This window comes from Eleutherodactylus coqui, chromosome 7 (assembly GCF_035609145.1).
Source record: "Eleutherodactylus coqui strain aEleCoq1 chromosome 7, aEleCoq1.hap1, whole genome shotgun sequence".
Taxonomy (NCBI): Eukaryota; Metazoa; Chordata; class Amphibia; order Anura; family Eleutherodactylidae; genus Eleutherodactylus; species Eleutherodactylus coqui.
In genome coordinates, this window is record NC_089843.1 from 86,860,529 (window position 1) to 86,876,989 (window position 16,461).

General features: G+C 42.2%; 1 protein-coding gene across 1 annotated transcript in view; it reads left to right on the forward strand.

Moving 5' to 3' along the window:
- Nucleotides 1–16,461, forward strand: part of SORCS2 (sortilin related VPS10 domain containing receptor 2) — an 816,984-nt gene that overhangs the window by 744,174 nt on the left and 56,349 nt on the right. Inside the window, exons 11-13 of the mRNA XM_066573326.1 lie at nt 1,426–1,528; nt 2,248–2,324; nt 13,561–13,652. Coding sequence (XP_066429423.1) covers nt 1,426–1,528; nt 2,248–2,324; nt 13,561–13,652 — 272 coding nt within the window. The remainder of the gene's footprint in view (nt 1–1,425; nt 1,529–2,247; nt 2,325–13,560; nt 13,653–16,461) is intronic.

Here is a 16,461-nt window from a genome sequence, read left to right on the forward strand (position 1 = left end):
TCTAAAATGTTATACACCTTTCAACAGCTGTGTAGCCAGAACCAATCAAATGAATCCTATTTAAAGGCTATGCGTATTTTTCAATGGATTTTTGGAGTAAATGAAGACATTTTGTATTTGATTTTATTAAAAATTGTTGATTGTTTGATATCCATGCTTGTGGTGTTTTACAAGGCACTGCAGACTGGTGGAATTAAATCTTAGCAAATTCTATCAATGATAGTTAACCGACAGCTCCTTCTCTAGTCTGCTACCCTGTCAGATTAGGAGGACAAAAAGCAGACTAGAGAAAACTACAGCCCTCTGTAATAGTTTGATAGTGCCAGGAGATGGTGGAGGAGTTCTTATCAGCACTGAAAAAGACCAGCATCTACTTGGAGAGAGGATGAGATACAGGTGATAGCTGTGTAATACTGAGTGGGCGTGGTTGTGCTACACAGCCTCTGAGAGAGGAGAGGGGAAGGAGAGCTGAGCTTGTTCACATACATGAGAGACCAGCTGATCGGTGCTGGAAATACACCCGAGACATAAATTTGAATGTAGGAGAGCCTGAAAACAAAGCATGAGGCTTTCTAAATGCATGAGAATGAAAATTCAATGTAATTTTCTTTTTCTGCAAGTACTTAGTAAGGTATGTGTGTATTCATTTTACATGCACAAAAGTTTTCATAGCATTTAAGCAAGAACTTACAATCATTTTTTTCTTGTGGCTAAACTGAAGGGGGAGGGGTAGTCCAGGCTACACAATTATGCTTTATTTATGTATTTATTTACGGCGTAAATTACAATAGAAAACTATGTCAGCTCCTAACTGGCATAGATTTATGGATAGGTGCAAGGACGGCCCTAGATACACCTACTATATAAAGAAGTGTGCACCTCTACACACGTAGAGCGCATCGTGTGCTGTGGAAATTATATTAAGAGCGGTGTTCGAAACACTGGTATTAATAAATCTCTACCATCTTTCTTGGAGATGTAATGGAGGCTGCTAACTTATTCTGGGCGCATATATTTATATTCCACAACACTTCTGCTCGATTCAACCCAAACAACCAATCACTGTGAATCAGCCAACCCAAACAACCAATCACTGTGAATCAGCCAACCCAAACAACCAATCGCTGTGAATCAGCCAACCCAAACAACCAATCAGGTTGTGAATCGAGGAGAAGTGTTGTGGAATATAGATATATGCGTTCTGGACCCTGTTGAGAAGAGTGAGACATTTCAATGGACAAGAATAAGTATGGGAGGTTGGTCGGAAGTCAATAGAAGTCCCTATTTATATTCATTTTATGTTAGAGTACAGAAATTGTACTTTCTTCTGCGAATTCAAACTATGGCTGTGAACTACACTGGATATCCACTGGATGTTTAATAGAATAATTATCTGTGTTTTGATCTCTCTTCTATCCTGAAAAGCCTGAATGCCACCTTCACCTTCATCTCCGCTGGGCAGATAATCCTTACGTATCAGGAACCGTCCATACCAAGGACACAGCCCCTGGCCTGATTATGGGAGCTGGTAGGTCTTTTATTTTACTTTTTATCTGATTTGTTGTCAGAACAGCTGCAGAAAGAAACTTTTTATGTAGAGATCATCAATGAAAAGGACACACATGAAAAACATCCTTCTTTATTTGAAGTCATATTGAAGAGTTTTAGAACATTTTGGCCTATAGATATTTTACATACTTGTTTATTTCCACAATTTACGTGGTAGACCAAAAGAAAGTTGCTTGGGAGGTGGTTTTTTTTTATGACCTTCCTTTATAAAATACAGACACTGACAAAACGCTTCAGCATAAAACCAAATTCAAAGAGATGTGTAACTGGTCCCCAAATAAGTTGGCACTATACAAATGAAGATTATTATTATTAACTACCATGGATCATTTATAATATTAGTACTTGGTGGGATAGAGGTCATGTTACACATTTATAAAGTGTAGTTTAAAGGGTTTGTCCCGTTTCTGGCTGTTTTCTTGCAGGAAGCAAACTGCTCCATACATTGTGCAGTGGCCTGGGTTGGTACTGCAGGCTGAGTCCCATTCACTTCAATAGGACTCAGCCTGCAGTACCAAGCCAGGCCACTGCACAATATATGGAGCTGTTTGTTTCCTGCAGCAAAACACCTAGAAGTGGGACAATCCCTTTGAAGTATGTGAACAGAAATTAATTTTTAATACAAATTAATGATGTAAACCTTCTTACTCAAATTATTACCATTTTATTTAAATCTAGGTAACTTGGGCTCACAGTTGGTGGAGTACAAAGAAGAGATGTATATAACATCAGACTGTGGGAAGACGTGGAGACAAGTAAGCTCTTCCTGTTTTCTGTTGATGTATGAAGATAATGGCTTCACTCACAGAAGCTCCTTGTTCCTCAGTGTAACAGGACCTCCATGTGCCATGGACCATTTATAATGCTAGTGTCTTCTGGTGGGGCAGATGGGCCTTTGGCATATCATCATGGATATGGGGCAATAGCTATCTCTGCACCTCTTATAGCAACACCTCGGCTATACTAATACTGGCTATAGACTATGTATGTTGGCTAGGCTTTCAGTGGAGAACTTTAGGAAAACGCAGCTTTTATACGTCAGAACGTAGCTTTGGATGTGAATAATAAATGATCAATAATAATAAACAAGATCAGTAGAAGCAAAATATCTGACTTTATTAAAATGTAGACTTTAGAGATACATGAAAAGCTGTACTTAAAGGGCTTGTGCCAAGATAGCATCCTCTTTTCATATTACCCCCTCTATGGATGGAGGAGAGAGTCCACCTAGACAGGAGACGATGTGCCATCTTGTAATTACAGGCCAGCCATTTATGTGAATCGCTATCTTGTAACAATACATTTCTATTGCAGCCAGCCGTCTTTTTTCTAAGCTTACTAACCCCAGTTTTGATGACCTCTCTGGGTATTGTAGTCCACCCAGTGGTACATTAAGGGGACCAAAAGCTTAGGGCTGTTCACATACTGTAAATTGCGGTTCTTCTCACATACAACACAACCCTCTCCCCCTCTGGTAGAATATTCTGGAGTGTTCATGGTCTCTGATCATGTCTGCACGATTGGAACATGACCACTGGAACCAATGATTGCCTTCGATGATCATGTGAACGACGAACCAACCCATGAAAGCTGCAGGAGCTTCCTGGTCTGTAGTAGTGATACTGGACCAAAGGGACATTTAAAGGGAAAGCATTGTTTTTGCTTTATTTAATACTGTTAGGATACGTTCGTATGGGGCAGATTTTGGTGCGGATTTTGACGTGGATCCATAGCAGATTTCGCCCTTTTTCTTTTTGTTAACAATTTTGATGTCCCTGTAGAAGACTTGATCCTGCAATGCTATGATCCGATAATACATTGCAGTATGCATGTGTGAATTAACCCATGCAAATGAATGGGTTCTTATCCCGTGTGAGTTCTGCCCATCTTAGAATCGGGCAAGGGGAAATCGCCTGTGTGAATACAGCCTAAGAAATAGTGCCAATAAAAGCTACATCTTGTTCCGCAAAAACATAAGCCCTTATCAACAAAAACTGTTCTGGCTCGCGGAATGGGGCACTCAAAAAAATACACAGTCCTGAAAGCTCAAAATAGACCAGACTTTTAGCGATTAAGTGCCTCATGCACAACAGGAACTAAATCTGTGAACAATTGGCTCGGCCATATTTGAGAAGATTCCTACGATTGGTGTTCATTGTTCAAGATCATTTTTGAAATTTTTTCCTTGAAGTGCGTCCCTCCTCCACGTCTTACAGCAACGTTAAGCAGCGTAGGTTGCTTTTCATTCATTGTAATGTAGGTAATCAATTAGCTCCACGCCGCGCCCCGCTGTTGTGTGAAATGAAGTTTTCAGGAATAAAGACGGACCCCGTGAAGGAGGAGAAATATTTTTATCCATCGCTTTGCTTCCAGCTGTTAATATTAATCTTTACCCTCATATTTGTTTTGCTGCCTGTAATGTATTTTATTCTCAGAACAATAGCATTTGATATAAAAGTCTGGGCTGCTGAGGCGCTGCAGTCTTCAGAGCGTCGCCGGGAATTAACTATGAGCAGAGTATGGAATGTTTGACATTCCGGGAACTGGTTTCACAGCCGGACATTAACAAGAAACCATCACACACATCTCTTACGGAGAAGGACTTCTTTCGCCAAATGTAAGATCATATGGAGACAATAACTAACTTGAATCTCCTGGGCCCCAGTGCAAAATCTGTAATGAGCCCCCCTACCTACCATGTACCATTTATAATACTGGTGTTTTCTAACGGGGCAAGGGGGGCTCTGGCCCCAAGTGCAATCAGTACCTTTCATAGCTGCACCTTAAATGTAGTATAAAAGATACAAACGTTCAACAGGAAATTACAACTTAGAAGTTATTAAATGTGGTAAAATAGCAGCGTTTCTCAAGGAGGGAAAGAGTGGTTACTTGTGCAATTGCTATACATCTTTTTTTCTCTATAGGGGAAACATTGAGGCCCTCCAAGAATCATAGTATTGCCACAATTTTGCTGTGAAGTCTATGGCATACAATTAATGGGGGTGTCAGCAGACAGATGTTGGTTATGGGTCGGATCTTAGCAACTTGGGGCCAAGGTTTTTTTTTCAAAGGTCCTTGAGCAACAGTAATCATGGCTGGCATGGCATTCATAGTCATCGGGAATCTCTGGGTGACTCCAAGGCCTCAGCACTGCTGCTTCATGTCATGAGGAGGTCCACTCCATAGTTGCAGTGCAGCTCAACAAACAACGTTATTTAACAATTTGGGTCTCTGGCTTCCTTCCCTCAGGCATGAGAGCTGGTTCTTTCCCTCAGGCCTGAGGGCTGGACTGGATTTAAGTGCCGTGACAATTCAGGCATCCATATAAGCACTCTGGAGGAGTGAACCAGAGAGCTTCTCTCGTAACAGGTGTAGCCTCTTTTCCCGTGCTTGCTCAGTGGGCAGAACCTACTTTCTTTTTTCTAGACTCCTCCGGAACTCTCTGTTCCAGAAATGAACAGCCTCTTTGTATAACAAAGGTGCTGCCTGGCAGTGCCTATGCACACCCTTCCTGCGTGGCACCTTATCACCAGTCCATGCTCTCAACGTGAGGGCACTTACTTGAACATTACAGAAAACAAACGATAGCAATAAAACATGTATGAAATGTGGACCTACCCAGTCATCCCTTACATACACACCATGAATGCCGATGATGTGGCTCATGAACCCACTATAAATATTTATATGTGACAATATCTGCCTAAATGTGGAGGGCTAAACTTCTGATCAGCGGGGGAACTGGCTGCATGAGGTATACAGCCATGTCCCTATTGATGCTATCCCAGTTTTTTTCTTTACATACCCTTCTGTTGGCATGCATCAGCCCCCATTGGATATGAAGCCCAGAAATGGTACTCTGTCAGGTGGGCAGTCTTTTCCACTGAGTGCCAATGAAAGATGTCAGGCTTGATTGACACTGAGTGGTGGAGATTGCCCACCTGATAGAATACTAGTGTATCCAATGGGAGCAACTGCGGGTAAATTGGGTTATGTTTAAAAAAATGGCAATAAAGTAACCAGGGATACAGCTGTACATCTAAGAGGATGTGACAATACTCCTACGCTGTATAGGTAAATATCTGCTTACTATAAAAAAAAACTGTATTTTTGCCAATTTCTTAGAACATCTATGAAAAACCACATTGTAGTACTGCAATCAAAAACCATAATTGCTCATGTATAAGCTTTAAAGTATAATTCAACTTTTTAAAAACTCCTGACATGTCAGAAGTTTTGATCAGTGGGGGTCCCAGGGATGAGACACTTACATAGTAACATAGTATGTAAGGCTGAGAAAAAGGCGTCAGAAACGCTATCTTTTCTCCTTAGGGAGAGCACCTAGATGGTGAGAAGACTCAAATGGCCTTGCACGCTCCTCTGGGTAATATGCAAATAAGGGAGATGGAATAAATCCTCCACAGCGCCACCTATTGAAAGGCAGCATTCCTTCAAGCCAAAGTCAGACTTTTTATACAAGCCTTGTTACAATGACTGGGAATTAAAAGCAAAGCCAGACTTCATGTACAGACAGCTGTTTCAGGGGTTTTGCCCTTCATCAGTGTAAGGTAGGAGTCTGGCTTTGCTAGTGAGAGGCCTGGGATGGGGTGTCAAAAACGCAATCTTTTCTCCTTATGGAGAGCACCTAGACTGTGAGTGAGGAGACTCAAATGGCCATGCACGCTTTTAATTCCCAGTCATTATTACAAGGCTTGTATAAAAAGTCTGACTTTGGCTTGAAGGAATGCTGCCTTTCAATAGGTGGCGCTGTGGAGGATTTATCCATTCTCCCTTATTTGCAGGCTGAGAAAAGACATATGTCCATCCAGTTCTGCCGATTACTACCCAATCTTAATCCAGAGGAAGGCATTAAAATCCAATGAGGTAAAAGCCAATTTTCCCCATGTAAGAGAAAAAATTCCTTCCTGACACCAGTCTGGCAATTAGAGCATTCCTGGATCACCGACCCTTCTGAAGTTATTAATGATTATAACATATAATATTGTATCACTGAACAAAGACATCCAGGCCCCTCTTGAACTCTTTTATCAAATTCACCATCACCACGTCCTCAGGCAGAGAGTTCCATAGTCTCACTGCTCTTACAGTAAAGAACCCCTTTCTATGTCGGTGTAGAAACCTTCTTTCCTCTAGATGTAGTGGGTGCCCCCTTGTTACAGTCACAGTCCTGGGTATAAATAGCTGATGGGAGAGATCTCTGTATTGTCCCCTGATCTAGTTATACATAGTTATTAGGTCGCCCCTTAGCCATTTTTTCTCTAAACTAAATAATCCCAATTTTGATAACCTCTCTAGTTATTGTAGTCTGCCCATTCCATTTATTACTTTAGTTGCCCGCTGAAGCTCTGACATATCGTTCTTAAGGAACGGTGCCCAAAACCGTTCACAATATGCCATGTGTGGTCTGACCAGTGATTTGTAAAGAGGAAGAACAATGTTCTCATCATGTGCCCCTAGACCTCTTTTGATGCACCCCATGATCCTATTTGCCTTGGCAGCAGCTGCCTGACACTGGTTGCTCCAGTTAAGCATACAGTTAACTAAAGTCCTTTCCCATGCCAGTGTTTCCCATTTAGTGTGTAATGGTGACATGTGTTTCCTCTACCCATCTGCATAACTGTACATTTATCAGTGTTAAATCTAATTTGCCACTTGTTTGCCCAAAACCCCAACTTATCCAGATCTTCTTGCAATTTCCTTGCGTCCTCTCTTTTGTTAATTTCTTTATATAGTTTTGTGTCATCTGCAAATATTGATATTTTACTGCACAATCCTTTTACTGGGCCATTAATAAATATATTAAAAAGAATAGGCCCAATACTGCCCCCTGTGGTACCCCTCTAATAATGCTGACCCAACTAGAGTATGTACCATTAATAACCCCCCTCTGCTTTCTAGCACTGACCTGTTACTCACGCACTTACACACATTCTCGCCCAGACCAAGCATGAAAATTTTATATACCAACCTTTTATGTGGCGCAGTATCAAACACTTTGGAAATACAGATACACAAGATCCAATGACTCTTCCCGATCCAGTCTAGTACTTACCTCCTGGTAGAAGCTGATCAGATTGGTTTGACAGGAGTGATCTCTCATAAATCCATGCTGATATGGAGATATACAGCTATTTTCCTTGAGGTACTCCATGACAGCATCTCTTAGAAACCCTTCAAACATTTTACCCACAATAGAAGTAAGACTTACCGGCCTGTAGTTTCTGGTTTCACCTTTGAGCCCTTTTTGAATATAGGCACCACATTGGCTGAGCGCCAATCCAGTGAAAAAGACCTTGTCGAAATAGAGTCCTTAAATATAAGAAACAAGGGTCTCTGTATCACATTACTTATTTCCCATAAATTGTTAAAGCGAATGGGCAGAAGTGTTCAGCTGAGCACTGTGCGCATTTGGCTGACATTGTATGCAGTGTATAGACTCCTTAGACTTTCTATGGAGCCCATACATTGCTCTGAACCAAGCCAAAAACAGCTGAATGGTCACCGCACTCAGATAAGCGTTTCTGCCTGTGTGTTTGAGCAATCAGTGGGTATCTAAGCACCTGGCCCACCACTGATGAAAACATCTGTTGTGTTACTATCACGTCAGAAGTTTTTTAAAAGTTTAATTGCACTTTAAAGCTGTTTTCTCATTTCAATAAATAGGTCATAAGATGTTTAACTTAACCATTCCCATAACTTCTGTTTGTTTTGATAAGTTTCAATATGTTTCCACATGTGGATTCTGCCATCCCTAATGGACTCTAGGCAGTCCATTCTTGGGTTTCAGTGGTCACACTCCCACAATTAATATTTGATGACCAGTCCTATTATTTGTTCACAAATGGTGGGAAACCTCTTTAGGCTAGGGCTACACAGCGACACTTGGCCACGACGGAGGTTCCATAACCAAACATTTTTGTGTAGCAGTGCAAGCCACAGCTTGCGCCGACCATAAGTAACAAATTGCAACCTCGGGTCTTAATGTCAGTATTGTATTGCAAAGCCCTGGTTATACAAGATGGCTGAAGGCTGGCACTGTGCCCTTGTAATTACATACACTGGATTTGACCATTGGGAGAGTTATAGAGATTGTGTGTGTCCAAGGCAAATATTAGTTCACATAATTTATCATCTGTGCACAATTCAGAACTGTGACCTCGACACTGAGACACTTTCATATGTTGTCATCCCAGTTATTTAATGACTAAACCTTGTTGCTAGCAAATATATGAGTGTGCAGTCTATGCCCGAACTCTGCTATATATCCTCGTGCTGCATTATTACTTCAGCAAATACATAACCGTCATTCCTGTTTTGCTAAGTCAAGCTTTCTATATGAATTGATGTAAAAGCAGGTGTATTATATTACTGTATGTTCTGTGCCAGTCGAATGGACTCGTCTACAGTTCATCTAATTGGATAATAACATTTGGGAATTTAACACTAGTTTTGTGTTGCCTAGGTCACATGTAACTGGTAACATTTTTTTATTGAGTCATAACTTTGGTTTTGTACCAATTGAGTCGTATTTTAGCTGGCCTTATATCCTATGCAGCATATTTGTGTGTGCCTCACACCCAACCCAATCATGACAGATTGTAAGCAAGCGTGTCATTGTGCACAGCACATGCATCTGTTTGTTTTTGCTAGTCTGGAGCTGCCTGGAAATCTGAAGTATACTTTCTGTTTTCTGGAGACACAGGCCAACAAATTATTCACATTAGTTTTCCCATGGCTTCAAGAGATTGGAACTTCTCATGGCCACCATAAAACCAGTGTGGATACTTTGTTTACCTGAATGTCCCCTGAAAATAAAAGAAAGTATGTTTCAGATTTCCAGGCAGCTCCGGACTTGCAAAAACAGACAGAGACATATATATGTTTGTTTACATGCATAGGATGTATGGCTCGCTAAAATACCGGCTCATTTGGTACAAAACCAGAGTTATGACTCCATAAAGGCACATAACCAGTTAATTGGGACCTAGGTAACACTAAACTAGGTTTCAGTGGTGTGGATTTTTCGGCATGGGAATTTCAAATCCTCTTTTTCTGATAAGAAAAAGAAGTGATATTAGACTTCTTGACATGGGATCCACATAGTTTTTTCTGAACTCATATCCCCATTGTATGAGCCTTATCAGTGTACAGATCTGTAGCTTCTAAATATGAAAATCCATGCAGACCTCCACTGTGAAAAAGCATGTATTTCTGACAAAGATTTCAAATGAACTCCGCGGCAGAAAATTCTGCCAGATGCCTGCATGAACATGGCCTTAGGCTATATCCACACATCTGTTGCAGATTTTGGTGAGGAACTGCCTCAAAAAGTAATACACAGATTTTGATGCAGATTTTGACATGGATTACACCCCCTCATGTAATGAGGTAAAAGCCACACTGAACATCTGCAGCATGCAGAATCCGCGCTGCATGTCAATTAGGGCCCAGTTCATACATGGGTTCCGTCCCCAAATCCCATCCACACTGCCAGTACTGTAAAATGCTGTGTATCTTCCACAGGAAAATCTTCAGAATTTCTGCAGTGTGTAGACATACCCATGATTTTAAAGGCTATGGATACTTTTAGGGAACACATTTTTTTGTCACTTAAATGCATTTTGGGCTGACAATCACTTTTTCAGTTCCCGAGGCTGCACTGGCAGTTTGGTTTTCAGCTCTTCTCTCTCCTTTCCTGCACTTTTTATTAACTAATTGTTGACCACAGCAAAGAAGCTTTGTTGTGGTCATAAATTAGCTTAAGAGACTGTGGAGGGAAACTAAGGGTCATTTTACACAGAGTGAAAAATCCTTTGAACAAGATAACGATGACGGAGCCCAATGAGGTCCAGATTTGTTCTTTTTTTCACGGCATTGCGCAATGTATTGTGCATTTCTGCACATATATAGTGCGTATTACCGCACCTCCCATAGACTCCTATGGGGCCCTTGGTATGCAAATATGCAGGAAAATGGAGCAGGTCCTTTTTTTGCGTATGAACAAGTGTGTTGAAAGGAAGCGACTACTTTGCAGTTTGTCGCCCAGTACTCTGTCAGGTCGCATGTTTATCGCTTGTTTTCGACCAATAGTTTACCCCATGTAAAGTCACCCTGTAATATCTGTATACAATGATATGTAGAAAGTGCGGAAGTCAAACTGTGCCAAACTTTTGAATTAAATCCTATGGCAAAAATAATTGTCAGCTCAAAATGCACTTAGTTAAGCGGAAAAAAAAATTAATTTACTACTTGCTCAGTGGTAGATGTAGGGAAGACTGGATCCTTATAGAAGGCGGTAATAGGCCCCTTGCTTTCCAATAGCTAATTTGTCAGTAGTAAGGGGCTTAAAGTGGAATTCCTTACTCAATGACCCTTTAGTCAGGCCATACAAACTGGTGAATGACAAGTCACCATTACTTTTGAGCCAAAGGAATTCTACCCCATCAGGATATATAGACAACAGTGAGTGGGTTGACTTGCTTAGGACTCCCCTTGAATAGCCGCAGCAGAGAGCCATAGTCATACTTTTATATGGGAGCTATATACTTGTAATGGAGTAAACACTGCAACAAAAATGGGAGACTTTTGGGGGTGCTTTAACTACCATGATCCTATGATCAACAGTTTTTTTTATGGTATCTAGAAAAAAAGGGGTTGGGTACCGTGTTAACGAGCAGAGCAAAATGTGATTGTTCTCAGTAAGAGAAACCAAGTAATCTTGTAGATATGATACCTTTTCATGGCTAACAAAAAGACATGATGTTATAGCGAGCTTTTGGACCACACAGGGCCCTTCCTCAAAGACCCTGCCTGAAGAAGGACCCTCTGAGGTCTGAAAGCTCACTATAGCATCATGTATTTTTGTTAGCCATTAACCCTTTCCAATCCACTGTCTGACATCTTCCAACATTCTGATTGAAGTCTGTACAGCTCCGATGTCGGAAAACGTCCGACTAGGTATTCTTACTGTGTATTTCCAGCCGTTCCTCTGTCAGAGCTTCTCTGGCGCATCACATACTGCAGTACTGGCTTTAGCCAGCAGATGGTGCCGTTGTATAACGTCAGAAAGAGAAAGCCCCCCTAGGAAATCTTGAATCCAAAATTGGCTTGGTAAGAGTTAAAAGGTATCATATCTACAAGATTACTTGGTTTCTCTTACTGAGAACAATCACATATTTTTGGTATCTAGTAATCCTCTTGTCTGCAAGGACTGCGCACTGGTATGTGTGATCCCCTGACTTTACTTCATTTATCGTGTATTGTTCTTGAGTTCATTGTCACTCTAGTCACATCCAAAGCTGTATTCAAAAGACAGAGGACAGCTTGATCAGCTACTTCTCCTTAAATTGCATGCAACATTTGATCTCTTCTATGCTACGTGAACGGATTTGTTCAAGTTCAGATAATATCGGTAATGGATTGTACTTGAGGATCTATGGCATCATGGCTTTAAAAATGCAGAAGCCTGGAGATCTGGTAATCTCATGTGTTTACTGCTGGACACCTTTCCAAACACCAAAAACAAAAGGACTCCACAACTAAGTATTGCAAAGACAACCTCCAGTTTTCACTGAACTGTCTCTTTAAGAAAACCTCCCCTTTGTAGATACACCGCAGGAATTATTCTGCATCTATTTAGTCTTACCAAGCAGAGTACTGGAGAAAAGCATCACATTGACTAAAATCCAGGAAAATCATAAAGATGATGTTTTTTGGAGCTATGAGAAATGTCTCGGTCAGCCTGTACTGCTAAATAAACTTGACAGATCATTTCAGGCAGATGATGAACAAGTGCAGAATTGCTGCCAGCCACCAAAAAGAGGCTTCCAATCCAAAATTACAGTAAGAAATCCTCCTTTCCACAAGAATTTTTCTCTTGGCAGCCAACGCTCCGGGAGAGAGAGCGAGAAAGATTTAGGAACTGGTATAGCAACTTGGTAAAGATTTAGCCCATTGTCATCACCTTTCAGGGTATTAATCTGTCATTCTTTACAGCCCCAGATAGCGGCAGCTGTTATAGCGCTGTCAAACAAAGTATCCGTCCAAAACAAACAAGTGAATAAAATAACACTGCACAGAAAAAGAAGTGCTGCTCCGGAGTATCACCTTACAGGGATTAGCAGTTACTCTAAACTACGGGCAAAGATCATCTGTGAAAAAGATCAAAAAGTCATAAAACAGGCAATGAGATTACAATGAAGATATCCACTTCACTGCTATACATATGTTATACATATAATACTTCTACAAGTAGACCTTATCTCTATGGACAGCGAACCCACCTTAGTGATGTGCAGTCTACTGGAGACACAAACCTACCTCTTTATGCTGGTAACGCTGTATTTACACAGGCGATTGGAGGTCTATGGACTTGCGATATGGACAGAAGTTGCACAAGAAAAGAACACATGAACACTGATGCAATGCATTTTTCCTGCAAATGCATCGCAGAAAGAAATCAAAGGCTTACGAGTGCAATATTGGTCTGATTTTCTTACTTGCCCGTCTAAATGTGGCCTAAAGGCATTGATGACCTATTGTTATTATATGTCTAATATATGTCTAATCAATGGGATTCTGCCTGCTGCTACCTCCAAGGATCATAAGAATGAAGTGCCATGCTGCTTCACCTCCTGTCAGCTCCACCTGGGTTTTTTTAGTGGCCATATGACTGGACCATGGTAGTCAGTGATCCACCTTGTGGCCTCCAAAAGAAACCAAGTGGAGCCATCAGGAACTAGAGAGATATGGTACGTACTTAATGCCACTGCCATCTCATTCTAGCGCTTACCAGGGATTACAGGTTGGATACCCACCATTCTTATTGATATGCCATAAGTGTGACAACAAGGAAATCAGCGATGTGTGAACGTACCCTTGGGAAGCTTTGAGTCAATAAACACGCCAATGATCAATTTTATGAATTGGCAAAATTGTAGCTGACTTAATAATCTTTATTTATTTACATAGGTGTTTGAAGAAGAACATCATATCTTATATCTGGACCATGGTGGGGTTATTGTGGCCATCAAAGATACATCCATACCTCTGAAAATACTCAAGTAATGTATTATGTTTTGACTATATAAATTGTATCTTCCGAAAATGTGATTTTTGTTTTTTCTTCCTTTAATTGCCTCCTTTTCTTTGACCCCGTTTTGTCTCATAGTATAGTGAAAACAGAGAAATACCTATGTGCATCAGGAGGTGATCCATGTCCCTCTGCTCCTCACTCTCCTGTAACTGGCTGCAGCTGGAGCCTCCCCCCACTGCTCTGTGTTCAGTAGGACAAACACATTGGTATTCCCCACCCCTTAGCTAAGCCATTCCTCAGCCAAAAATGTAAGAAATCAGCAGTATTTAAACAGAATTGTTTAAAGAGACTCTGCCACCTACTTTTAGACCTACAAGCCAAGCTTATGGGCTGAAATTAGGTGACCCACTGAGTCCAGGGATGTAAGTGTTATACTTACCTTTCCTGCTCCCCCGGTGTCCGTACTGAAAGCTGGCGCTGATTGCAGTGAGTGGTGCTGCTAAGTAGTCCACCCATTATGAAATTAGAATCGGCGGACTACTTGGTGCGCTGCTCAATGAATTGAGCGGTGGCTTTCAGCACTCACACTGGGGGGAATGATGGGGAAAGTTTAGTATAACACTTCCTTGGACTCGGTTGGTCACCTACTTTCAGTTCATAAGTTTTAGCTTATTAGGGCTAAAAGTAGGTGACATTGGGCTCCACTCTCAGTTCTGCGGGTCCAGTCTCCCCCCTCCCCTCACCTCCCCTCTACTTACCACCTCACCTATCGTACCTATGTCTAGTTGTTCAAAGTTTAGTGTCTGTTGTGTCGTCAACTGTTCTACAAGTTGTTTTTCTCTTTTTTTGTGCTTAATTCTTTTCTTTTTTTGGATGCTACTCGAAGTTGGATTTGGTAATGCCGTGATAGGCTCTTACTGAGCTCTTTGAGTTATGCTCCTCATTTTTCTCTCCTCTGCAATTTTAACAAGCTCACATAAGATTGGATTTTTTTGGTAGCTGTCTTTCTTTTATGATGAGACAAGTTTTACGAAAATGTTAATAAAAAAGAGAAGAGGCTCTAAAGAGAGGGTGTTATCCTAGTCATCCATCCAAGCCGTGGTGATTACAATCATTGGTTGGGGCCAACGGTGCTATGCCTCAGTCCTGGGCCTAAAAAAGATCCCCTCAGGGCTATTCTAAGACTGGCTGTTAGGGCATAGCTAATGAGAGTCAGTGAATGAGAGGAATCCTAGAGTCCTCAAGGACCCCAACGGGTCATGTTTTCAGGATTTCCTCAGTGTTGCACAGGTGATGTAATTATTGTCGGTGCCTCGGACATTGCCACAGGTGTTCTTACAATAGGACAGTGATGGCAAACCTTTAAGAGACCGAGTGCCAAACTGCAACCCAAAACCCAGTTATTTATCAAAAAGTGCCAACATGGCAGTGGGCGGGGCTTATCACGATGTATGATTTTACCTCCATTGTTCTAAAAAGGACAGAGCGACTTCAAAATAGACAATATGCAGATTTTGACTGCTTTTTGGATGCGGAAATCCTGCAGAATGTCCTCAGCGCAAATTTCTGTGGAAAATTCTGCAGCATTTCCGCATCCAAAAAGCAGTCAAAATCTGCACACTGTCTATTTTGAAACTGCCCATTTCCACCCCAGCGGTAATAGTGACCCCCTCCCCACGGCGGCCCCAGTAGAATAGTGACACCCCACGGCGGCCCCCAGTAGAATAGTTACACCCCACAGTTGCCCCCAGTAGAATAGTGACACTGCACAGCAGCCCTCCATTATATGTAAGCCTCACTGAAAAATAGCCCTCCAGGCCAGGTAAAATAAAAGCGAAATAAAATGCAGAAGCTGACCTCTCCTGTAGTGCTGCCGACAGCGCTCAGTGTCCTGGTGCCACCGCCGCTCCCTTCAGCATCCGCTGCCAGCAGCTCTGGTCCTGCCGCCGCCACTCCTTGTCCTCATCCTGCCGGCGCTGCATGTGCTGCTGCCCCAGCCTCTCGGGATGCGCCGATGCCACCGACGCTTCCTCTCCTTAGGCCACACACACACCGAGCCAATCACAAGCTGGGGGCGTGAGTACATGTCAAATTCCTGTATTATGTCGCCACCCCTAACTTCCGGTGGCGACATAATACAAGAATACCAAGTCGGGAAGGGGGAGGAGGATCCTGGCTGCACACTGATGTCACAGTGTGCACCAGGATCAGCGCCGCTAGCTGCGCAGCTGAGTGAATGCCGGCAGGGGAGCCGCGGCCCCTGTCGGTATTCACTAAAGTGGTGAACGGCCAATGGCGACGTGTGCCAGCAGGGAGGGCTCTGCGTGCCGCCTCTGGCACGCGTGCCATGGGTTCGCAACAACTGTTATAGGATATCCCTCTATCTATAGGATATCCTCTAATCATGACCTATTGAGGGTTTGTGAGGACTGGAGTTTGGGAAACACTGATCTAGACAATGTTCTGTCAGTTGAACAGCCTGGACTCACATTGTAGCAAGCTGCCAGAAAGATTTGTGCATATATTATGAGGATTCAATATACACGACACTTTAGTATTTCAGTAAGGCCAGGTTCCCATGAGCAGGCCAAATTCCACATGCAGGAGGCCCACAGTGGATTCCGTCTGTGAGCCCGGCCAGTGATCCCACGTATGGCACTTTACTGTATTGCGCATGACCACGGAGGCTCGCAGGCGGTCATGCGCAGTGCAGGTAATTTTTTGTTTGTATTTCTTGCGCCGTTGCTTAGCAGTGACGCGGCTACCCGTATTAATGTTAATTCTGTATGGCCTGTGGGTCGCACGCCTCCATTGACATCAATGGACGCTGTTCTCAC